Source organism: Varanus komodoensis, unplaced genomic scaffold (genome assembly GCF_004798865.1).
Source record: "Varanus komodoensis strain SLA01 unplaced genomic scaffold, ASM479886v1 scaffold16, whole genome shotgun sequence".
Lineage (NCBI taxonomy): Eukaryota > Metazoa > Chordata > Lepidosauria > Squamata > Varanidae > Varanus > Varanus komodoensis.
In genome coordinates this window covers 2,036,961-2,062,384 of record NW_025335468.1, presented here as the reverse complement: position 1 = coordinate 2,062,384, position 25,424 = coordinate 2,036,961, and the positions used below count along the sequence as shown (strand labels likewise).

Here is a 25,424-nt window from a genome sequence, read left to right as displayed (position 1 = left end):
TTGTTAACAGCCTGTTTAAAAAAGCAATCATTCTGCTCCATCAGAATGGCTCATATGATGCTACATCAGGAGGATATCTGAAGTGTTCAGCGATACACTCCTCTTCATTTCCACACGTTCAAAAGTTCACTTTGAAAAATTGCTTCTAAGAACAACTATCACTCCCATGAACACAGGGTTAGTTTACTAGCTCGCACATGGGCAAACCATACTCCCCCATACCCTGTTGAGTATGGGTGAGTATCCCAACTGTGGTGAAACTAGAGAAGTTATGTCTATTTGATCATAAAGCCTTATTCAGATGAACCCTGGTCTCCCACTACCAATCCCACCTTTAAAAACATTAGAACTTTAGCATGTAGAAGATAGATTTATTTTAAAACCGATCTGAACACCGAAGTACATGCTCCCTTTCCTTATCAAGTCCAGATGCATCCTATTTTGCTGGAAGAAGAGACTGCAAGGAGCACCAAGATCTGATGTGATCAGCAAACAGTGTCTTTGCACTGCTGAAGGGCAAAATACATTAATACTAGTTTTGGACTTCTTAAAACAGGACTGCTGCTCAATTGAAGACTTGGTATAAAAGCACACCAACAGAACTGCACAAGAGGGAAGGCAGAGAAGTTTATTCCAGCAGTTATTTTACTGGATCACACTTCAGGATAAAATGTTCATAAAAGACAAGAGCAAACCCAAGGAGAATATAAAAACAAATCCACTAAATTTATGATTTTATTCTTGGAAAACTCATTGATGGGATTGAGCAGCTTCCTCTACTGCAAGAGGGGGAGGCTAGGGGAAACAGGTGTTCTCAGCGATGCTGCTTTTGGGCTGGCAAAGAGAAAGGCTCCGGGGAGGAGGTTATGCTCTCCTACACATCCATCAGGAATGCCTGGCAGCCGTTGATGGTGACCCTTCCTTCTTGCACACCAACTGCAAAATGGAAGTTCTGCTGCCATCCCAATGTTGAGCTAGTGAACTCCACTGCTTTAGCACATAGTCCCCTAGTATCCTCCACTGCAACAGCCTCACACCAAGACCGATTATAATCCACCATATAGAGTCCTTATCCCCCCTTTGGCATCAGCAGGATGGGAGCTCCCATAGACAGTGCTAATCAAATGCTAGCGCGTAGGAGGGAATTCCCGGCTCCAAGCACCAAAGGGTTATACAGCAAAGGCCACTTAGTCCTCTGTACAAGCATCAGAAAAGTACTTCGTCCCTTCCTCCCCTAGCCCCCCTTTTAATAGAATTCAGTACAGAGTCAGTGGTCAGGGCACTGTCAGCTTCAGCAACAGTACAAGATACTCCCTTGGCCAGTGCAAGATCCTCTATGTCAGGATATCATGGGCTTGGTGCTCCACCAACATTTCCATGCTCTTCACATCTGTGCACCAAAACTCCAGGCGGTCTTTCATGCCCTTTATCTAGGAAACAATCAAAAAGCACTTTAGGAATTGGGCAGCAGAGAGAGAAATAAGGCAAAAAATTGAGACTTGGTATTAGACTGTATTCTGCATTGGCCAATGTTCGCAGAATAATCCTGTGGCAGGGAAGGGTTGGGTTAGGGTACTCCTCTGCCAAAGGTGAGGAATTCTGCCATTGCAGAGGTCCCCATGGGGAGCTCCGTGTGGAGTGCTACTGTGAGCAGAGTTTCCACCAGCAGGGAGTTGTGTAAGGCCAAGTAGTGGGGCACAAGGGGATTTGGTTCTATTAGGTCCAAAGTTAGTCCAATTCTCCAAGTTGGCCTAGCCCTGAGCAGAAACAGAAAATTTCCATTTTGACTAATGTGTGGGAATACCATATTTTTGGGTTCTTTAAACAGACTGCCAGTAAATAAGGAAAAAACCTACAGCACCCCATCTTCTGCTTTAGCTGGTTCAAGCCAGTAGTGCTTGAGGTGAGGTAGCCGATCCAGCACTTCATTCCCCTGACTCCACTTTGGACAGCACTGTAAAACTCTCTTTTAAAGACAAGGTAAATTGCATTTTGTTTCCTAATGGTATCTAATGTTTCCACTTGTTTCTGGAAGCAAGGTAGTTTGTTTACAGATTCAAAGGCACCAGAATCAGATTGTATGAATATGATCCATTTGCCTGCTCATTAGTTCAGCTAATGACCTTATGAACATTTTCTGTTTAAAACAAAATTTGATAATTTAATAAATCAAATTCTTTAACAATTCTTTAAAGTCTCATCAGCTTTCCATTCTAAAAAACTATTAGGGTTTCAGTGGCGATTACCTGTTGTAAATCCAGCACCCGTGGTTGGACCCATGTCATATGAACTCTTTTATCCACTTCATCAATACTACCCTTCACCAGACCCACTGAAAGTGCTTTCATCACTAGCAACTCCACCTGCAGGAAAAGAAAAGTAAGGGTATATATTAGCTTCAGAAGAAATACCAATTGTTCTGAGGAAAGGTCACTGAGCAGTCTACCAGGCTTGCTATAAAAGAAAGCAATTATCAAATACAGAACAGGATCAGCATGGAACCAAGGTAATGGTGTCTGTAAAAGCCTGCCTAGAAAGGCAACTAAATCAAATATAATAATTTCAATGAAAATTTCCCATAAAACTGAAGGGTGTATACCCCAAGATCTTCATCACAGTGAATTAACACACTAAAATTGCCCAGATCAATTGGTGCTCTCATGTATTAGCTCCCAAAGCAACTCACCTCATTTACAGTGACTTTGGCACTTTTAGCAATCTCCTCAAAAGTGAGCTGCCTGTGGTTAGCTGGTCGTGTGAAGGTCATCTGTAGCCAAGAAAAACTAGAGTTATGACTGACACAGGCTTTTCCTAGGCAACTGCCTGCACTTATGTCACTGAAAGGTATCAATCCAAAAGAAGAAATCTTTCTAAAGCACTGCATTATAATTTCCTTTACTTAAAGGCTTTTAGAGAATATTTTAAATTTTAAGATTAATGTGCAGAAGGGAACCTCACCACTTCCATAAAACGGAAGCTGAAATAAGGAGAGTCAAATGAAATAAGGTGATGTATATGCCAGAACAGCAAACATCATGTGCTACTGAGATATTATCTTTCTCAAAGATGTAGGTTCTCCAATTTGAACCATCCCTTTACATATCATAGGGAATTTGGCAATTTCCTTACAACACAAGGGACAGCTACCTGCTGTTTTATGAGGTTAACAGGCAGGTGTTTGGGAGATAGTTATCCAATAATTTGGATATTATTCAAGTCAATTGCTAGGCTTGTCTGTGTCAAGAACAGAAAGGGAAATGTATCAACCTATCACATCAGGCCACCAAACACTTGAGAAATGAACTACTTAAAGTATTGTAGTCATTACTTTTAAAGTAATTTATATGAGTACTTTGGGCCAAAAGGAGTCTATATTATGTAGGTGGGGACCACTGGTAGTGCCTCAAGCTATAGGCTCACCTCCATGAGGCACAGCAGCTGGATCTTCTGCAGAAGTAGAGTTTCATTTGCAGCCAAATCGGGCTGTAAAACATGATAGTGCAGAATGTCAGCTATTCCAAAAACTTTAAAAAATTAGCTGGTTCCAGCCATACAACAAAATCCCCTCACCTCACACACATACTGATGATTTCATTTTCTGCCACCAATTAACTGCAATCAGTTTGATAGAGATGTTTTAATTTTAAATGCAACCAATGTCTCAGTTAAATGCAATTAATATTTCATCTGTGGAAAGAATGTCAAGATGAAAAGTGCATTTTCACAAGTGCATTTTCCCTTAGTAACTATCCCATTTCACCTGAGGTATTTAGATAATGCCCATTTGTAACTGGACAGTCCCATATCAAAATTAGGACAGGCTTGTAACCTGTGACAGATGAAACAGAACACAGCCTACTGATCATGTACTGTGGCCTCGCAAATGCTTGGCAACCCTCCCAATTCTGTAGTTCCAGGCAGGCAGCAAAGGTAGGTTTGAGCTTTTAACGGGTCCTGTTTGGCTTGGCAGACTACAATTTGTACAAATCTGGGTTTGTGTAAGAATCTAATTTTATTTCTTAATTATATTGACATACAGCCTTTTCCCTCTTGTGAACAACTCAAGACAACTTGCACCATCCTCTTCCTTTCCATTTTATCCTCACCATAACCGTGAGAGTCTGTGACTGGCCCAAGGAAACCCAGCAGCTTCATGGTAAAGTGGGGACTAGAACTCAGATTACCCAAGTTCCAGTCTATCGGTTAACCACTGCATCAGGCTGGTAATCCTTCAACACATTCAACCTGCTGTAAGAACTCCCCAGTCTCTTTGGATTAGTACTTATTATATTTATATGTCACCACTTTTCCTCTCACTAAACTCAGAGCAACTTACATCATCCTCTTCCTCCTGCACTCAATCTTATCCTCTCTACATCAACCCTGTGTGATAGGTTGGTCTGAGAGTCTGTGACTGGCCGAAGTCATGCAGTGAGCTCCATGGTTGAGTGGTGACTACAACTCAGATCTCCTTAGTCCCAGTCCCACACTCTTAACTACACCACACGGACAGGTGCAAAAATGTAAATTTATCAGTAGACTATACTTACATGTATATGATTCTTCTAGACCTGTTTGCATTATTAGTTCAGAGAACTATCAAATCACACCAGCTACCTACCTGCTGGCCCCATGCTGACTTCAAAGCCTGGAATTTCTCCACATTACCACTGTTGAAGGCATAAAGTGTGTCAATCAGCCACTGTCTGTCAGTGTCCCTCAGAGATTCCAGTACTGGGTGCATAAGCTGGGGACAGAAATGAGACAAGATACTGAGACACAGCAGCCAACATCCTCTTCCCTCAAGATTTTAACTAATTAGGTTCTACTTACCAGTTCCCCAAAGTTATATACTCCTTCACCCAGGAGTCCTGCCAATCCTAAAGTAAAGGCTCTCTCCTGTTGGTCTGCCACTAAAAAGAAGAATGTTCTGGTTCAAGTGACAGTCCTACAGCCATTCCTCCCACTTCCCAGCCCCAAAGCGGCTGAGACTCATTGAGTGGCATATACCTAACTCTGAATCAGAAGTTGAAACGTATCAAATATTCAGTTAGTAAGCATATATTAGTACACAAACATGAAGGTTTCCCAATTTACTCCCAACCTTCCAAAAAGTAGTTTGTGAATACAGTAGTCCCCCGAAATTCATCGGGGCTGTGTTCCCAGAGCACCTGCGAACTGTGAAAAACCACAAATTTGGTGCTGATGATGCGTGCCGGCCACCAAGGTGGTGTGGGTGGGGGGCGCAGGCTAGGCCTGGGGGGCAGGTGCACGCAGAGATCATTTTCTCTGAGCCAGTCCAAACCAATCTCCTTGCGAGCATTGAGTTTGGTTTGGACTCACTCAGAGAAAACAATCTCCTTGCAAGCAAGCCACTACATGGAAAATTCCGCAAAAGACTGAGGCCGCGAATGCTGAACTGCAACTTCATGGGCGTATACTGTACTCTGCACTTAGAAATGCCAAGTTCTTCCTAGCATATTAAAAAATGCACGCTCTATACTTTTACGTTTATTCCCATTTAAATATTCAGACTTTCAACTAGTTTATGCTACTTGTCTTGGTTTTGGACAGCAAGGTAAGAGAGGCAAAGGCATGAAAAATGGGGACTAAGATGGCCTGACGCATGAAGCAACAGTTAACTGATGTCTTAAGGGATAATAAGATATGCAAAGGGTTCCAATATCGCATTGTATAGACAGAGCAGATTTCTTCAGATTTAGGACATTGTAGAGAAAGCCCTCAATATGAGGGCTTGATGCACAAAGTACTCTGTTTATAAAATTCTACCTCACCATAAATATTCTCTTATTCATAGCAAGATAAACCCTTTCTTGTTCTAGCCCTACTTTCCTGAGTTCCAATAATAATTCTGCAGGGTGGTGGTCCCAATAGCTCTCTGGCCCCTTCCAACTCTACTATACTATGATTCTTGGCAGGAATCTCTGTCATACAATATGACATCCATATATGCCCGACCGCCCCTTGAGATCTGCGGGAGAGGCCCTTCTCCGGGAACCCTCCATGAAAAAATTAGGAGGGTAGATACTCGGAGGAGGGCTTTCTCTGCAGTGGCGCCCAATCTATGGAATGTGCTCCCCAGAGAGGTCCGCCTGGCACCGTCGTTATTTGTTTTTCGGCACCAGGTGAAGACCTTTTTATTTAAACGTCATTTTAATTGTTAACAATATTTACTTATTTATCTGGCCAGGGTGACTTCTTTTCTTTTATAACTTCTTTTATATCGTTTATATTTTTTTATTTATTTCATATTATTAATTTTAATTTTATATTGTTATTTTTGTATTGTATTTTATTGTGTTGTAAGCCGCCCCGAGGCTTCGGCAAGGGGCAGCATAGAAATGTTCTAATAATAATAATAATTTCCATAAGCACAGCAATTGCAGTATGTTCAACAGAGAAAGAAAAAGGAGCAGTACCTGGCAGATCTTTAACATCTATACAGCCCAGGAACCTTAATGCATCCTTATAATAAGAAGCATGATTCCCAATTGTTTGGTAATACTTGCTGGAGAGGTCATAGAAGCGGCTGTGAACAGAGGTCACACCAGGAAGATTATTTAGCATTTCCTCAACTTCTTCAATGGTTTCCTAAAGAAAACAGGAAAGTTATCAGCATTTAGTCATGACGGATGTTTTATGCAAATTTGGATATTGCCATCAGCATTATGCTGATCCTAAAAACAAAGACATGTTCAAGAATCTTCTTTAACAGTAAGGAAACAATTAGTAGCCATTTTTATATTAAAGGGAAGAATCCCCCATTCCGAAGAGTGAGGCAAATCAGATTAATTTAAGGATTAGGACACACAGACTATCTTATTTCCACTAGTATCAGGATTTATACTGCTGAAAAGTCTCAGCTTGACAGAAGATATACATCTGGAAATATATCTGTAGATTTCTGAGCACTTTAAGAACATAACTCCATCTCTAAAGCTCTCAGTTATCATTATAAAAAAGGGAAACAGCTTCCTGACTAATAAAATCTGACTGTGGAAAATTCAACATTATGCATTTATACAAAGAATGAATAACATGTATGCTGTTCATTCAAGGTAAGCGTTAGAAGTATACAGTGGGCCTTGGCTTATCATGCTGAATTATATGAATTATACTGGGTTATGCCAACAAAAGGAATGAAGTTATATCAAAAGCTGTGAACTCAACACACAACATGTCATTGGCACAAGCATTTTTATTGCATGCTCATTAACAGGCACTTGTTAGAAAAGCAAGCATCTGTTACGTTGTGTGGAATTCCCAGAAACAGAAACATTTTTGCGAATGTATCAAATGGACTTTAGTCCTGCCTGCCAAATTCAGAACCAATACACACATACAGTAGAGGACAGGAAAGTACTAAAACAGTTGCACAAGAAAAGTCAGAAACTATCTGATAAAACATAGACAGAACTGCATGAATATTGACACAGAAGTGTGAATAGTTTCTCACCTTTGTGACCTGCAAGTCACCAATGTTTAATTTCAGAGCCCCAATGGCTGTTTTACATAGAATCACAGCTTCATCACTGCTTTTCACCTGCAGCCGCAATAAAAAGTATGCATCATAAAACAACTATTTTTGTAAAATAAAAATAGCAAACCAGCAGTTGTCAATTACAGCACAGGAAGTGTTTGTTTAATGTAATCCAAATTTAATTTGATACTTCTCTTTGATGATTATCTTCCTGAGACTGAAGCATAGTTTTTTGACTGATTTACCACACGTACCTTTTCTCGGGTCTTTTCCAGAAATGTAAGGGCCACATTAGGATCTAAAGAGGCGTAAACAAGCAATTATATTAAGTTTCACAGAACATCTTGTCATATCCAGTTTTTTTTAAAGTCTTAGAACCAAGGTCTTATTTTGATGTTATTTTCCCTGTGGGAATGTTCCTGGGGAATGGAACAGGAGGCAGGGCCCTCTGGCACATGCTCTACTTCCATTCTGAAGAAAAGTGAATAAATGGATTCACTTACTCAGCAGTCTGGTTTCAAGAATTTTCTAGTTTAATGTTCCCCAAAATAAAGAGAGATCAGATGTTCAAAGAAGCATGGCATTCTCTCTTGACATTTCAACAGTTCTTTACACCGAGGGGAGTAAGTGTGCAAGCTTATTCCCAATCATGCTGCTCAGATTCACTTCAACTTAGACCACAGTGAGGATTGATTCTGGCAATGCAATAGAAGCACCTGCTTGTCCAGTGTTATGGATGAGTTTGTGTTATTCATCCTAAGGATGCAAACAGGTTGCTTGTTGGACTGCAGCTTTAGATCCCCGTCCATCCTGGAAATTAAGAGCTGTTACAGAGGATGAGGGAGTTTGCAAATGCCTCTTTGAAAAATAGTTATTCAAAGAATTATTTGGATCTCTTCCAAAGGGATTCTTGTTGCTGGCCTTAAGGTAACATCCTTAATCAGTTTGCCCTGAAAATATTATCAGTAGAGAAAATAAGCTGTTTACCTGTCATCTGCCGCACTACATGAAGAATGATTTCTACAAGGGACAAAGGGTTCACCCTGGAATAAAGAGGATAAATTTTGAACAGCTGAACTTATATAAATATTTTAAACCTTAAGGATTTTTAAATAAAAAAACATAATTTAAAAGCTTTACCTGTGTTCAAATTCACTGATAAAGTTCTCATACAGCTGTGAATCAAAGAAAAAACAACTGATTTTAGCAAGACATATTTTGACTCTATCACTATTACTATCTAGGAGCCTTCCCTCCAGGTAAGAGTTCTTAACCAGCATATAAAACACAGTGAACCCAACACTGCAGCAGATACAATATCAAACAGACATTTGAGAAAATGAAGCACATTTTTACAGGAGAAGACTAATTTGGTTCTGCTGACTGGGTGCATGAAAGTATGCCCTAACCTAGTGTGACCTTGGTTAATAAAGTCCCCCATCAATATTCAATGTTCATTGTAATACTGTCAATACTGATAAACTGTTGTAAAAATGAGCTGTGTCATTGTTCTAAAAATGTGCCCTCTCATAGTTGTAAGGTATTTTAGGAAATGTATGTCTGCCAGAAACTCTAACTCACTTTTGCAAGTAGTCCTGTTATAGCCACCAATTCATATCCTTTTCATGATTAAAAATATAGTTGCATTTTTCAAAGAAATTATAGGAAAGCTAAATAACCACCAATGCCAAATAACCTGCAAAGTTCAAGTTGAAAGGTATTCTTTACAGATTTCAGACATTAAATCAATGCACTATTTAGTAGCTCTCAACTCTGAAATCTTTGTGCATGCATTCTCATACAATTATGTAAACACTTGCATCCCTTCTGTTAAAAGATCGTTGGAGTCAACAGACGCTTCTAGAAGCAAAAAGTTGAAAAGGTTAGTCTTGTTGATTTCCCCTTCTTTCTGCAGCTTCCCACAATCAGTTCCAGAGGGCGGTGGACGCTCTGGAATAGTGTGGAAGAAGGAATTTGTGAAAGTCACATTTCTGCTTACAGAAGACTCTGCTGGAACAATGAGTCTTCCATCAATAGTGGGGACACAACCCAAGGAGATCTAGGGGGATTATAGCAGTGAACCATCCAGCCCATACCCTTGCTTGCAAGAAATTCAAGGTTACAGCATCTTCACCAGATAGCTGCCCAACCTTTGCTTGAAGACCTCAATATTGGAGTGGCCTACCCTAGTCAATCTATCTCTTTGTAATTTAATGACATTAAATTCAGTTCTGCACTCTACAGGAGCAGAAAATAAGACTTTGATCTTTTCTATATGACAATTCTTCAAATATTTGAAGGGCACCATCAGATCCCTCCTTCAATTTCTATTTTCCAAGCTAAACCTATTCCAGTTCCTTTCTTCAAAGGAACTGCTTTTTACACCTCTGACTGTTTTTGTTGCTTTCTGTTGAACTTATTCTTCCTTCTCCATAGACCTACTACAAAACACTAAACTATGATCTAACAGATTACCTTGTTGCAATGATATCACATGTCATTTTATATCAACATAGGTGCTAGCATTATATTTACAAAAAACAACTTCTAGCCATTAAATTAAGACACAACTGTGATGCCTCACAGGAACAAGTTACAGAAATGAACAGAACTTGCACCCAATTAAACAAATTAAAGCATAAAATCCTGGGAAGTGATACATTAGACAGAGCTGCCACCTAAGATGCTTTAACACAAACAATGGTTGCACTCACAAAACATTAGCACAAATATTTTTTTCTTTTTCAGCACTGAGGAGTGCCTTGCCTTTTTGCCCGGTTTTTACTTATGACAATTCCAAGAAAACTTGAAAATCAGAATATTCAAAATACAGCACCATAGTAAGTCTTATGACATCTCATAAATATAGTGTAAGTTTACCTTGATGAGTCCATCCCCTTGGGCAAAACATGGGTCTTGTACAAAGTCCAGAACCTGAAGAGTCAGCTGGTGCCAGAGTCTGTAAAACATGCACAAGCAAATGAAATAACAAGAACCAGTAGTGAAAAAATACACAGATAAGAAAACCCAGTTTGAAAGATCCAACTCTGTATCTGAATACAATTCCGTATCTGACAAAGAATCTATATAAATTTCAGAGTTAATCCAAACATATGCATCAGCAGTTAAAAGCCTAATTTGAGTAAGACTAACAGCAGATCTATCAGAACAGACCATTAAAATGAGGGGTGGGGGTGGCAAATTACTTTACCAAACATATTTCACAGTGTAAGTGGAACATTTTAAGAGTCCCAGGTGGCAGGCTGAGGAAGGGCTTTAACTGAAATCCTGAAGGGCTGCTGCCAGTCAGAGCAGACAATATTGGGCTTGGGTCAACCGGCATACTCATTATAGACTGGCTTCACATGCTCATTAACATTCTTCACAATAGTTTACATAGGCTCTTGAAGACTGCCAATACCCTTTTACTTTTCAGTAAACATGAAATTAGCAACTCCTTTGTGTCTAAAATCAGAGTTACTTTTAAGTCATTACTACATACTGATGTTCTACTTAATATTATAAACAAAGCTGAAAACGGTGAAATTTTGCTGTTACTGTGGAAAAAGGGGGTGAGATATTATCTTTGATAGTTATGAGTTTGGAGTGCATCCCAATGCTATTGAAAAATGCATGTTACTAGGCACAAAGTTTTAGCAGTCATGCCAGTGCAGAACTTTACTAGAGACTCACAGGCACTTCAAAGCTTTTGTTGACGCCACCTAGAGCCAAACACTTTGCTTTCCAAGGAAATGGGGTAGATATTAAGGGCACTTATGTATTTCCAGAGTGAGGTACAGTTCACCAATTTGTTGCGGGGCATATTACCCTATAACCGTGTAAGAGTATGTGCCAGCTGAGAGAACAAGACTTGCTCTAGGGAAAGAAAGGAAAGAAAAAGAGCAGCAGGACCCAAATGCTACATACCCCACAGATAAGCAGGCTGCCGCGTGGAACAGGGAGGGAGGGAGCAGCCTTCAACCACTGAGCATCCTAGTTACCTTCTCCTTGTACAAGGCACCCACCCGGCCAGGGAAAACACAAAGCACAGCTGGGCCCCAACACACCATCACGCACTCATCCTTTCGCCTCTCGGGCGCCGCTCGCCAACCCTCCACATCCTTCACTCACTTTTTGTTGTACAGCTCTTCCAGGCGATGCCACACGGCGGCCTGGCCGGGCCCCGAGTTTTGGCTCTGCTGCAGGAAGCCCGGTACGTCCTTCATGGCCAGGCCAGGTGCGGGAACAGCGGGAAAGAACGCGCGGCCGCCTGCAGGAGCAGCAGAAGCCGGAGGCCAGGCCGCCCTGCCGCCGGAAATGCACACTCACTTCCGGTACCTTTGGCGCAGGGTATGCCGGGTACCGTATGACCCCGCGTAGTGCAGCATCACTGCGCGATTCCGCCCCCGCGGGGGAGGGGGAGGAGGGGGCGCAAGAGGTGCGAGGAGCGGACTCTCCATTCGCCGTGGCAACGGCGGCCTAAACCTCTCGGAAAGGTCGGAGCTCCGGATGTGAGGCGTGAGTGCTCGAGGACTTCGTCCTTTTCTCGGGCGCCCCCTATCGCCGCTGGTCGCCGCCTCTCGTAGTGGCGGAGCTGCCCCGCGGAACGCCAGCAGCGGGTGGGCCGCGGGAAGAGGCTTCATGCCATTCACCGACCTCGCACGTCGCGGGGTCAACAAGCAAGGGCACTTCTAATAAATAAATGGCAACGCGTCATTGTTATTTATGATTATGATAATGAAACGAGTGGGGCTGTGCATCTAACCCGGGTTTCAGTCAACTTTCATGGAACTTTCCACGTTGCTGTGCCCATTGTGAGCATAGAGTTCAGCACCATGGATAGCTTCTTATAAGGCATCTCGAAACCTGAGGTTTTTATTAAATTTATATCCTGCTTTATCTTATGAACGCAAAGTGGGTGGCATCATTCTCCTCCTGCTGCTCTCATTCTTCTCACCACAACATCAACCCCCTGAGGTACGCTGGGCAAAGAGTCTGTGACTGGCCCAGAGTCACCCAGTTGGCTCCCTGGCTGAGCAGGGACTAGAACCCAGGTTGCCTGAGTCCCACTGTATTAGCCACTACACCACACTAGCTCTACGGCCCCACGGACATTCGAGGTACCAGCCTCCATGGATGATAATAATGATTACTATTGTTACATAAGGCTATCTAGGACTGGTGAACATCACTATCTACCAGTGTGGCATAATGGTTAGAGTTCTGGTCTGGGACTGAGAAGATCTAAGTTCAAGTCACAGTGACTTGGGGCCAGCCATGGACTCTCAATCTATATGCTTGAAACCCTGCAGCTGTGGTACCTTGCAGCACTCCAGATGTTTTCGCTTCCAGCCTCTATCATCCCTTAGTATTGGCTATGCTGACTATGGCTGATGGAAGTAGTAGGCCAAAACTTGTGGAGGGCTGCATGTTGCCCACGCCTGCTAAGAATCTCTTAGGAGACAATACAAACAATTGGAAAAGATGTTTGCACATGAAAGTTGCAGCCCGATAATGTTTGGAGGGCCACATATTCCCCCTCTCTATTACAAACAGGAGGCCTTAATCTCTTCTATCTTTTACCTTATCTTAAAATTTGAGGAAGATGGACTACAAATTACTGTATAGGTGATATCTTTCAACCAATCAGAATTTATAGCAAGAACCCTATTTGGAAATGATAGCCTCTATACAGCCCTAGAGGGAAATCCCACTGGTTCACGAACTTGGGAATGAAGTGTTTTGTATTGACTTAGTCTGATGTCAGCTGGATAACAGGATTTATGTTGGAATGATCTGAGTGTTATGACAATGCAATGTTATTTACAATTAACTGTTGTTGTTAAATGTAGAATGCATCAAGAATCTTTTCATAGCTGCAAAGACAATAGTTATTAAATGCTTCATTTTTTAAAGTTAAGGTGTCAGAGCATTTAAAAAGATCCTTGCAAGTTGCTGAAATGGACAGATTCCAGATTTTATTTGAAGATGCTTTTGTGTGTGTGCTTTTTTAGTTATTTGTATATCTAATATTTTCTGTATTATTTGAACTCAGTTGTTTTTCAGTGTTTTAGAATATCTCTAGTATAAAAGATAAAAGTGATGATTACTGAGGAATGCAATATTCTCCTGCTTGTATGTTGAAGGGCTGGAGGAGACTATCACAGTAAACAGCAGCAGCAAATAAACATGAGAAACTCGTCAATACCACTATTACTTGCTTAAGATATTTTGGCAGGCATTTGACCAAGGCCGAGGAATTTCAGTGCTGACTCCTTGCTTTTAAATTGTTGTATTTGTGTCTGTTTTACCATTACCGTTTTATTACATTGTTGATTTTTATTGTTTATTTTGCACTTTTAAAGTGAAATGCCACACTCATGGATGTGTAAGATATAACATCTCTTAAAATATTTTCCTTTAAAGTATCTGAGATCATTTACACACATGTTATCTTCTAATATAGTAATTGTAGTAGCCACAGTATATTCTCCAAGTTTGTCAATGTTAGTCTGATACTTTGGTACCTCTGCTAAGAATTTTGCTGATGTACCCTAAGCACTGACATTCTGAAAAGGATTGCACTTGGGAGCTAATGCTGAATGGCAGCAAGTGTGTGTGTGTGGGTTCATCAAGGGTCATCTATAAGAGTGATTTCAGCTGCCAGTTTCCACTAACTGAGAATGGAAAAATCTGCCTTTTACAGTCATTGACCTACATGTGCTGAACTGTACTTTTAGGGTGAGAAGAGGGGAAGTGTGTTCTGTTACTAAATTGCCTTACAGGTTATCAGGGGTGCAAGAGTGGACAGTGCTGATGACACTTTTGGATGTGTGAGAGATCTTAGTATTCAGCCATTGCTAAACCTGTTAAGCTGAACAGGTTTCCAGAATGAGATTATGAATAGAATATTTTATGCTGTGGAAAAAAGCATTTTCTAATATAATTTTAAATGACGTGCTTGTTCAGTGATTGCAGTATAGCATGCTGCAGTGTAGAGAGATCTCCACAAAGTTGGTGGATAGATGACCACATCATGGCAGAGGGTTGGAATGAATGGCCTTCTGACCCCAACTGGCTGCAAGTTCTGTAATTTCCAAAATCTCAGTGGCACATGGCAACCACTAAGCTCACATATTCTGCTTCCTTCCTAAATCCAGAAATGTGAACTGATTGTTCCATGGCTGTAAACTAAACTTTACTCAGTTAAATTTGGCATATGCTAGAGAATAGAGGATCCTGCAGTTAATCACGATTCAAAATAAAGAATATGATGGATGCAGATATGGATGCCTCTAGAATTATGGCAACTGGAGTGAAAGTGGTAAGGTCTTATGAGGGAGAAAGTGTCTTTTTGAAAGAATTGACTATTGAATGAAATAGAAAGCCCATTTCTCTGGCAATTATGGCAGTGATAGACCAAATTATACACCATACAAAGCCACTATGAATTCCAAACATTGCAGAAAACATTTGCCTCGCCACACCTGCAGTTGCAAACAACAAAGCTACTGCCAGTTCAGAGCTGTGCTGTACAAAATGCTGTTTTGTTGTATAGTAATGACACCTGTTCTTGCTTTTCACTTCTGTGCCTGCTTTCCAGAGGCTTAGCTGCTGTAGAGGGAAAACCAAAGGCAATATCTAACATGAACTGAAGTACGCTCTTTTATTAGGAGCATTATGGTAAAGAGCTTTTCAGCTGTGCTTCCTGGCTCAAAATTACAGAAAACAAACAGAGTGGTGCTTTGCCCTAAGCTCAGCCTTCAAATGGTATAGCATGCCAAAGGGGAAGGGGAGAGAGGCAGCATGATTCCAGCTTCTCCCCCTTCTGTGCTGGCAGAATCTTTCACTTGTCAGGGGCAATAAAGAGAAAGGCAGAAGCAAAACTAGGAAACTTCTTTTAATTTTTCTTCTGTTTTGTGTTTTTATTTTTGTACAGGACTACACAGTTGGAGGGAAATGAACTGGAAGTTACATTTCAGAGTCTCTGGAGGAACGAATGCACTCTGTGCTGGAAATTTTCAGAGATTAATGGGTAAGTAACAGCCTAATTCAGATCTAGAAAGCGCATGCCAGACTTTTGCAAGAGTAAGGAATTGCATAGTGAGTTGTGAACTGAGATAAAAGAGCCTGCAGATGCTTTGGGAGGGTGCTTTAAAGTAAATTTAGTATTACAATGCAAGAGGGAGAGTTGATGGCAGGAAGCAGTCTTAGAGTGAGGTGGTCCGTTCGTCCATCGAGCCCTGACCAGTAGTACAGCTGCAAGGTCTCAGACTGGCAGAGGCCCTTCTTGGCCTTGCTGCCTGAGATTGTTTAACTAAATATGCCAGGAACTTGGAGAGCACACTCTCTGCCACTGAGCTGGCTTTTTCAAAGTTTTACATCTATGCCTGTTTGTAGGACCCTTAGTGTACAGAATAGTTTATGATTCTAACATGCTTCAGTGGCCATATAATCCAAGTGAATCATAACCTCAATTTTTCTCTATGCATCTCCCTTCATCTGATCTCTTGTCTTGCATAGTTTATGAACCTGTTTTTGGGCAAAACCTCCTGTTCCTTTGCCTGTCCAGTGGCGAACAGGTGGTAGGCACTTAACAACTTTTATGTTCTACAGCAAATTCCAACTACTGAAGCTTGATTAACGAAGTTAAATGGTTGTACATTCCTGTACAGCACAGATAGGCAATGGTGAGGGATAATGGGAGTTACAGGCTAAAGCATCTGAAAGGTCATAAGTTGTCCACCCCTGTTCTGCAGAAGCTCCCTTTAACGAGCTATGTCAATGAACTGCATTTGAAAGTGATGCCGTTTTCCTAGGGTGGAGATATCGCTGGATATGTGTTCAGCACCATCATTATAGGAGTCCTTCTGGTTCTGTGCCCTTCAAAAATCAGTCCTTAATTTCACTGAGATCAGTCTTCAACCATCCAAATGGAAATCTCTTGCTGAAGAGGACTTCAGAAAGTAGCATGAAAAATATGGCAAGCATGTCTGGAGTCAGGTATGGTATGAGTTCTCCTTTTTTGTGCACTTTCTGGTCAATCTGACATTGTAATTTGGCACTTTCCTTAGCAAATTAAGGTTTAGTTCCCTATCCAACAAGAGTGTAACAACTGTGTTGTTTGATTACTGTGTTAGATTACCTAGGCTAGCATTCTGATGCCTTTACAAGCAAGGACATGATAGTGATTGGACATCTCCTATTCTCCTGCATTTGTTATTCAGATACATTGACTCTGCGGTCTCTTTTGAGCTATCATCGCTAATAGCACTGAGAGGTGTATCACTCATAAACTGGATGAACAGCTAGTTCCATAGATTCAAGAACGTATGCAACATTTAAAAAATATTTGCATTTCCAATCCTTTGATGTACCCAAAGGCATAAGGAGAGTTAGGCAAAGATTAGGTGGCATGAAGTTCATACCTTCTAATCCATATTTCTTCCTAACTCTTAAGTCCTTAGGAATATTTTTAATTGTGAACGGTTCCCACAAATAATATTTCACTTATCCCTGCTACTTCTGATCCACTCATGAAAGTTCTTTCCCTGAGTACAAAAACTATTTGCTTCAACTCTTCTTTCTCCAACCTGTTTTTCACGTATTACCAAACATGCTCCAAAATACCAAGCACAATCCACACATGCACGTACCACCAGGATTCCATGAAGGACTAGGATCAAACAGAAATAAACTGAGAAAACTCCTGCAGATCCTTTCCTGAATCTGAGTCATCACTCAGGCAGATTCTTGGATGGGTATTCCCATGAAGAACTTGTTTTAGTTTGGAAGGCCAATTCTTAGTTTCCTTAATATAGTTTCAGAAAATGCCTTTCAGCTCCTGTAATTCAGTAATTTAAATGCAGTTCGTTGCAACCTATTGCATGTTTACTATGTTATGAGCAGGATCATGGGAGTAAGGCCCTTTTCCTTATCTACTGCTCCGATGATAATCTTTGGAGTTGGCAGAGGTGGAAACAACACTGGAAAAGACAAACTCACCCTGAAGAATGTAGCAGAATTAATCCAAAAGAAGGAATGCCGGAGAGTATTGGTGATGGCTGGAGCAGGACTCAGCACTCCCAGTGGAATCCCGGATTTCAGGTAACATCCAAGCTGCTAGCCAGACCTTGTTTGTACTGATGTTGCCACCCAAGATCCCTGGTGAAGACTTCTTCAGAAGAATTACTTTCAGCAGCCTCTGCAGTGCTCACATCACATAAGAAGCAACCTTGACTAGGAGAGTACCTCCAATAAGAGTGAACTAGGGTGCTTTTTAGAATTGTACGGAATGGGTGCCACTGTCAATGCAACTGCTTCCTGTCCTAACAGAGCACCATGCCAGGTCTCTGTTTCCATGGGATTAATGGTTAAAAGAGCCCTTTGGCTTGACTTTCATCTTTGCTGCCAAACAGTTAAAAAGATGCCTCAGAAATAAAGTCTGGTCTTGCACTGTGTATAGATGATGCCACAATACATTTTGTAATTGTTTAACTCTATTTCCATTACCCAGTGTTGTCCTTCATATGGGGCAGTAAGTACACCAGCTGGTGTGTCAATTAAATTTCTTCCCACTGTTGCAACAGAAATAGCAGGCATTGCAGTGAAGAGAAGGCTGGCGAGTCATGAGTCTTGCACCTCTCAGGCCTGAGACAGGCTCTCTGAAAACATTGCATGAATGCTTGTGCCTACTGCCATTTTTTCAGTGCCTTGTTGATTTTTTGAAAAGGATTTTTTTAAGTTAGTAAAGGGGCAATCCTTTGCAGATTTAGACAGAAGAAAGCCAGAATGTAAGGAATGCACATTTTAGGGTTTTTTCCTCTCTAAAACTGGATCGGACTGCACTCTTAAGTCAGTGAAAAGCAAAACTACTCTAGGAATTAGTCAGAGGAGGCATTTGGGGAAGGGGTGACACCAACACCCAGCCAGCCAGCCAGAGCCATGCACTTTAGCATCTGCTTTGAACTTGTAAAAAATTTCCATCAGACTGAGAGATGACGGGGGTGGCTAGGCCAAATGCAGTGAGAGCGCTTGCAGAATGGCCTCAGTGCTCTAAAATGTACACCTCTCGCTCTAGGTGAGTGAGGTTGAAAGGGGACCCCTGGACAAAATTACATTCCTGAACTTGATCTGAGAAATAGGGCTGTGCTGAACATACTAATAATGTCTCCAAGATAGGGAATAGCCATGTTTTGGAGAAATTGATCAAGCATCATTTATTAGCTTGCCCATTTGCTTGTTTGATTCTTTGGTTCTGAGACACAGTAAAACACTTTAGTAACTAACCTGAAAATGTATCAAATCAAATCACTCCTTATCTTGTGTGCATTATCTTACCAGGCAAGCCCATCAACTACCACTCTTTGCCATTCTCTGATGACAGTGTCATAATTCAGCTTTTCCTTTTCCACATCCTTTAAAGCACAGGTGCATAGCCTGCAGGCCACATGCTCTCCCCATGGGGTGGAGAAGGAAGGCTCTCCACTCCCTCCATTACTCCTACCAGCAAGGAAAGAGCAGTTTGTATCAGGATCCTGGATGTGTCTGTGTGTGCAGTCCCCAGTCTAGTATCAAATGTGGCCCTCATGGCCAAAAAGGTTATATATTCCTGCTTGTTTCTTAGCAGTATCTTAACAGTATCTTGTTGAAAGGTATAGCCTGCAACCCCCAATATACAAATGGTTCTGAACATGATTAGCCATTTGGGTGGTAGGTCTTCTTAACCCAATTAATATTTTCCTTACTCAGATGGGATGAAGTGCTCTAAGTTCTATTCTTGTCTGTATGTTCCTTTGTGAAAAGTCACTTCAGAAAGAGTCACAGCACATTCAAACACCCCACCTCCAAGAAGTTGATCATGCCAGCAGATACCTTGCACTGGTTTCGTTTCTGGCTATACCATTCAGCCAAGTTTTATTTCTCTCTGCAGGTCCCCTGGGAGTGGGCTCTACAGTAACCTCCAGCAGTATAATATTCCCTACCCAGAAGCCATCTTTGAACTGAACTACTTTTTCCACAACCCTAAACCCTTTTTTATGTTAGCTAAGGAGTTATACCCTGGCAATTACAGGCCCAACTATGCGCACTACTTCCTTCGACTTCTGCTTGACAAAGGGCTCCTTCTGCGCTTGTATACACAGAACATTGATGGACTGGAAAGAGGTAACCCCCAGTTTTGCCCTAACAGAAAATGCAAGTTGGGAGTAATGTCCAACTGTATTAATGAGATTTGGCGTGGTAGGAGAGTATCATCCATTTTCCGAACCTTGCATTGGTGGCAGTGTTGACTAAACTGATATTTCTGCCTTTTCTGATGTGCTTCTCTTCTAGTTGCTGGGATTCCTCCTGATAAATTGGTTGAAGCCCATGGCACATTTGCTTCTGCTACATGTACTGTCTGTCAAAGATCGTATCCTGGTGAGGATTTCAGGGTGAGTGGCAGCACTGCAGACATACCATTCAGGAAAGATCAGAAGCCACTTCCAAGGGAATCTCAGCTTGCTCTTCTGCACCACAATTGTTTTATGGGGCTCATAGCACTGCATTTGGCAATGTTTGTTGCAGCCTGGTGTGTATAATAATACTTAAGGAAAGCGTCCGTTGGGTGATGCAATGTCAGACTGTGGCTTGTGCTCCCTACCAGGGGCTTCTATCTTGGTATGTGTGATTTCATTTTAGGTGGATGTGATGGCTGACAAGATCCCCAAATGCCCTGTGTGCACTGGAATTGTCAAGCCTGACATTGTGTTCTTTGGAGAGGAGCTTCCTCGTCGGTTCTTCCTGCATATGACAGATTTTCCCATGGCAGACCTGCTTTTTGTCATCGGAACCTCCCTTGAGGTCTGGGTTTCATGAACGTGGGAAGACAATAAGTGGGCTATCGAGACAAATTGGTTTGGGGACTATGAAAAGTGGAGAGTAAACAGGAGGATCCAAAAGGAAAGACATACACATAATTTTATAGCTTGGGTGCATAATTTGGATTTATAACATGGAAGCATAACCTGGTCAAATTTAAGAAGAGGTTCTGGTTATCTGATAATTTAAAAATATGAAGAGATTCTGAAGAGTTCAGACAAGCAGAGATGACAAAGATGTATATTGTAGAAATCACATAACAGAAATCATGTACAATAGAAATAAAGGAGATCCAGCCAAGTGCTATTTTGCACAAAACCAGAAATACTGGAAATCTAAGTAGTTTTTACTCTGTACGTGTAGTGCCTGGCCTAGTCACCTAGTTGTCTCCATCAGTAACTTTGTCAGCTGGTTGGGCCCCAGTGCAGGCTGAAGCCACCAACTTGCATGTCGTGTAGGGATCAAAATTGATAGATCAGCATATCTGATTCCCCAGATAAGAAGAATGTTGCTTTAGGACAGATGCAGCCTTTTTCTTTTTTCCCTTGTCTTTCGATTTTAGGTGGAGCCCTTTGCTAGTCTGGCAGGAGCAGTTCGTGCCTCTGTTCCACGTGTCCTGATCAATCGAGATTTGGTGGGGCCATTTGCATATCAGCCACAGCACAGTGATGTGGCTGAGCTGGGAGATGTCATCAGAGGAGTGAAAAAAGTGGTGGAACTGTTGGGCTGGAAGGAGGAGTTGGAAGAATTAATCAAGAAAGAAAAAGAAAAGGTATTGAATTGAATTGAAACCCTTGCCTTGCTCTCGTGACTTTTCATTCCTGTTGCAAAATCTCTAATAAGTAAGCCAGCACAAACTGCAGTGAAGAACAAACTTAACGATCATGGTCTACATAACTGCTTTTATACACGAATCTGTACATCCCAATGTTCAATTTTACATTCATTATCAATGTTAACGATCAAGGGCAGAATCCAGTGCAGTCCATCTCCAAGTGCAGCTGGCCACTGGTTGTGGCCTGCATGTAGCGAATTCTGTTCTGCAAGCATCAGTTCTGCCACTTGGGGAGCAGCAATTGAGTACCCTCGGAGGCAAGTCCGAAGACTTATTTCTGGAAGGGGCAGGGGAGTGGCACTCCCTTATGCAAGTTCTGCCGACCTGCTTCCTTGCAGAAACAACCATTCCTGCTCATTCCAAGTTGCCCCCAATGGAGCCCCCAGTGGACCTATATTGCCATTGCGTGGCAGAGTAGGAGACCTGGTGAAGGCATAAAATGCCCCACTGGATCCTGTTCATAGATTTCATCTCAGAAGAATCCAGGAATTTGTCTTTGAAGTCTGCCTATTATGCGATTTATTTAATGTTCAAATGATTCCAGATTCAGTTCTGAAGATCTAGAATTGAGAACTTGGCATATCATGTTACGACTGTGAATGCAGAAAAGAAACTGTCCACGTATGCCATAATATAAATCTGCATGGTAACTCATGCATTTGCATTCTGTGCTGCCACTTTTTGCCTTCATGGAGGGTTTTCTTTGGAACAAGTGAAACGCTTCCAGCTTTAGATCCAGATGCATTTTCTAATACAGACTGTCTAACAGTATTAACTAGTTTGAAATGAAAAAGTGAAAAGGCCATACAAAGTAAGGAATGAGCCTCAGGTATTTATGATCCAGAGGCACAGGAGTTTCATTTTCCTTTATGTATGAAGAGAAACCCTATAAGTCACAGACTATCAGCAAGTTAAAGCAGTATAACTGCACAAACATTTGATGCAGGTTATCACTAAGTAAGACAGACCTGATGGAAAATCATGCTCTAGCATTAGGTGAAAAGATTCAATTGCTGTACTTATGAAGCAGTTTTTCTCTTGTGAAAAAGAGAAATTGAAGCGACAAATGGTGGCAGGCCAGCTGTTTTTCGTTACATAAATGTCATTAACAGCTGTAAGAAAATCAGTCTTGTGCCTTGAGGGAGAGGTTGCACCAAGGAGGCATACCACAGGCATATTCTTCTATTCTCCTTTGTCTGACATGATGCAAACTGTAGTGAGGATGAATCATCTGTTCTTACTAGGCTCATTTAGCAATCGGACTGAGTGTTGATAGAGTCAGTTATTTTTTCTGATGTGCCGATATTCTTACAAAGCAACAGTAATGTTTTCATTTAACCTTATATGCCATCAACTCTTCCTTCACTATGCTTTTGCCTTTTGACCTTGTTCACTATCAGCTGCTGAACTGATGGACTTTGGAATGAACAAGCTTCAAAGACAAACAATGTGTGTGTTTGTATTTTTAGCTGGATGCAAAAAACAAAAAGGATGTCTGACCTCTACTGTTGGAAAAGAAGTTTGCCTCCTTAGAGTAATACATTTCATCTTGGGCGAAGGTCATGGTACAAAAGGTCTGTAGGAAATATGCTGCTCCTCTTGGTAGTACCTCATAGATCAGAAGAACTAAGACTTATTCAAAGAGCCACTTTAATCACATGTGTCTTTCAAGCATTGGAGAAGGACTTGTTCTCAACACTCTTGGAAAATGGGGATCAAATGATAGGTTGCAACCTGACTTGCATAAAGATAGGCCATGGTGAAGTAACAGTGTTCTGCATTGCTGCTCTCTCCCGTTAAAGGCCATCGAAGACTTTGTCTCCCATTTCTATTTTTTTCCACTTGGATCTTCATGGTGTTTCACAAGGAGCCTTAGCTGGAATATAATTTCATCATACCTTCATGTTTAATTTCCCAGTGTTGTCACCATCTGTGAAAGGACTTAAAGTCAAATGTATATTACAAATTGCATAAAAAGAGAGGTAAGTCTGACTGTTGAGTCCTAGATGCTGCAGCAGTTGCTGTGAAGATGAACCTACAAGCAGGGACTCTCAGAAAAATGTGATGTATATTAATTTGTAGTGGGCTGGAAGATAGGATGTCTGTAAATCCAGATTTCTGGCAAGAACCTGTTCCCATGGAATTAACAGTGAAATAGTTGCTGTTTGAATTTGGAAAAAAAAATCTTCTAGCAGCAATACCCATTAATATAAAATCACCTTTCAACCATCTATTCAATATCCTTGTTTACATACTATGACGGTAATTAAGCTATATTACAAACTGCAAAGCACAACTATATCCTACACATTATAGGGTTATTTTCTGTATATCACATTAAAGAGGTACAAGAGTTCCCTTTTAGTTAAGGTGCATTACACAAATGGTTCCTCTCAAAAATTTGCTGCTTCTAAAAATGACATCTGTAGAGCTAATAACTTGAAACATGGCATCTGTACCTACCTGCTCATATCTACAATCATGCCCAATTTCAAAGTAATCCAGTAATAATGACCACAAAGTTAAAAAGTGCTGGAAATTGACACATTGGTACTTTTTAGTCAAGTTCAAAATGTTTTATTTTTAAATTCTAGGAAAAACTACTACTTTTTTCAGGCTTGTTGAGATGTGCCTTTCATTGGTTTGGTGAAATTCTGAGCAACAGTTAAAAAAACAATGAAGATTTTCCTGCCCCATGAAAGCCTACATAGGGTATCCAGTGGGGCAGTTGTACCATACCATGTTCATTGAGCGAGTGGGGCCCAACATTCGTATTGCAGTGATTTAATGTTTCCTAGAGGAAGCCCCAAAATAAGTGGAAAACCAATTCTGGATTGGGGCAGCTCAGCAGAGCTCCCCTAAGTGAGCTCTACAGATCCGTCCTGTTCCAGAAACTAGCATTTTTGCTTATTCCCGGTTTCTTTCAGGAGCAAGTGGTAGGTGTTTTCTGCAGATGCGAACTGGTGAGAGCTGGAGACTTGGTGAAGGTGTGAGTACTTCCTTAGATATGATTCTGTGGCAGCAACTGCCAGCAAAGTTATATTGGGCATGTTCAGTTGTCCTCAGATTTTTCTTTCAGTATACTGTAATAACACATTTCCTTTTTAAAAACCAAAGAAATTCCAATAATCAGAAAATCTGCCAGTTTAAGACCAGAGCAACAGTTACCTCATGTTGGCTGAAGAGCTACCAAACCAGGATATTGAAAGCTTAGGCTCATGCCTTAATAGGCATGCCTTCCTAATTAGTAAGGCTGCTGTGCAGTGTCACAAATTGTGTTTGCTTACAAGCAAATGGGCATGGGTCATGGGCATGCTTCCAGCAATAAAGCAAGGTCCAGATATATCATGAAGCTATATCCAAGGTTAAGGACCAGGACAATGTGAAGTATCTTTGCTGGTTCCAGCACTCTATCCCACTCATCTCCGTTTAGACTTGAAGGACCCAGGAAAAATGTGGTTGTACGGTGGGTAAGTTGTAAGTGAGCATGACTTGTGACATCATACAACATCATTAGTGATCATGGAACGTGTTTGTTGAGGCATCAGTTTAAGTTTCGAAATCCCTGGCTTTTTGGAGCTTGAGCTAACGTGTGATAACCCTGTCTTAAAGCAATAAATGTTCGATCATTGAAATTTTATATGAGTGACTGACATATACTGTCTTTCTGTTTGATATACTATGGGAAATTCCATGGCTCCAATCCAACTTGAAGCTCATATGGAAATTTGATTAGCATTGATCTCTTTGGCAGGAAGGATAATGGAAAATAGACTGAACAAAACTGCTGGTACTTGTGCTGAACATCTGACTACTACCCAAGTATCTAGTACCCAAGCATGCATATAGTACCTCACTGTGTCAGAGCACAAAGAAAACATTTTTGTGATAACAGATGCAGGATCAATGAATGTAGATGGCAAAGCTTTCATGATGCAATCTTACCCCTTTAAGGCATGTGAAACATGTATTACCAAAAGTTAATGTATAAATCTTGTGCCTATAGTCATAGTGACTGAGTAATAGTCACATAAGTCCAGGATTATAGCCACGTAAGTCTGGCCCTTCTGCTCTCAGAAGTTCTGCCAAATTTCCCCCAGTTGGGAGAACTCTGCTAATTTTTTCCAAGTATTATCCATCCTCAGAGGCTGGATTTTTTCAAAGTATCTCTAAAGCTGTACTTGCAGTGAGGTAGTTTTTGCAAAAAGATTATTTGCTCATTTCAAT

At 41.2% G+C, this 25,424-nt stretch overlaps 2 protein-coding genes across 5 annotated transcripts; one reads left to right on the top strand and one right to left on the bottom strand.

The window, feature by feature from the left end:
- Positions 1-614: 614 nt before the first annotated feature.
- Positions 615-11,827, bottom strand: PSMD13 (proteasome 26S subunit, non-ATPase 13). Its single transcript, XM_044426030.1, has 13 exons — positions 11,633-11,827; positions 10,382-10,460; positions 8,642-8,676; positions 8,489-8,544; positions 7,756-7,799; positions 7,478-7,564; positions 6,441-6,612; positions 4,834-4,913; positions 4,622-4,747; positions 3,421-3,483; positions 2,687-2,767; positions 2,247-2,363; positions 615-1,430 (listed from the first exon to the last, which is right to left on the bottom strand). The coding sequence occupies exons 1-13, from the start codon at positions 11,725-11,727 to the stop codon at positions 1,335-1,337; spliced, it is 1,131 nt and encodes a 376-aa protein (XP_044281965.1). The 5' UTR covers positions 11,728-11,827; the 3' UTR covers positions 615-1,334.
- Positions 11,828-11,873: 46 nt separating this feature from the next.
- On the top strand, positions 11,874-24,837 carry SIRT3 (sirtuin 3). 4 transcript variants are annotated; one of them, XM_044426029.1, is made up of 9 exons: positions 11,874-12,019; positions 15,441-15,536; positions 16,321-16,504; positions 17,411-17,608; positions 19,434-19,666; positions 19,835-19,935; positions 20,183-20,344; positions 20,925-21,134; positions 22,667-24,837. In XM_044426029.1, exons 2-9 carry the CDS (start codon positions 15,461-15,463, stop codon positions 22,694-22,696), a joined length of 1,194 nt encoding a protein of 397 aa, XP_044281964.1. In that variant the 5' UTR covers positions 11,874-12,019; positions 15,441-15,460; the 3' UTR covers positions 22,697-24,837. The 4 variants fall into 4 exon arrangements, with proteins under 4 accessions (XP_044281964.1, XP_044281963.1, XP_044281961.1 ...); XM_044426026.1 differs by having other exon boundaries at positions 11,906-11,997; XM_044426027.1 differs by lacking the exon at positions 11,874-12,019 and adding an exon at positions 12,263-14,825.
- The last annotated feature ends 587 nt before the right edge of the window (positions 24,838-25,424 follow it).

What these genes read in the sequence shown, in the direction of transcription:
- PSMD13 (XM_044426030.1), bottom strand. Translation starts at nt 11,727, where the DNA reads ATGAAGGACGTACCGGGCTTCCTGCAGCAGAGCCAAAACTCGGGGCCC. An exon ending in GAAGAGCTGTACAACAAAAA is followed by an intron (nt 10,461 to 11,632) that starts GTGAGTGAAGGA and finishes CATGTTTTACAG; the next exon opens with ACTCTGGCACCAGCTGACTC. An exon ending in GGGTGCTGGATTTACAACAG is followed by an intron (nt 1,431 to 2,246) that starts GTAATCGCCACT and finishes ATTGTTTCCTAG; the next exon opens with ATAAAGGGCATGAAAGACCG.
- SIRT3 (XM_044426029.1), top strand. Translation starts at nt 15,461, where the DNA reads ATGAACTGGAAGTTACATTTCAGAGTCTCTGGAGGAACGAATGCACTC. An exon ending in GCAAGCATGTCTGGAGTCAG is followed by an intron (nt 16,505 to 17,410) that starts GTATGGTATGAG and finishes TGTTATGAGCAG; the next exon opens with GATCATGGGAGTAAGGCCCT. An exon ending in TCAAGAAAGAAAAAGAAAAG is followed by an intron (nt 21,135 to 22,666) that starts GTATTGAATTGA and finishes TTGTATTTTTAG; the next exon opens with CTGGATGCAAAAAACAAAAA.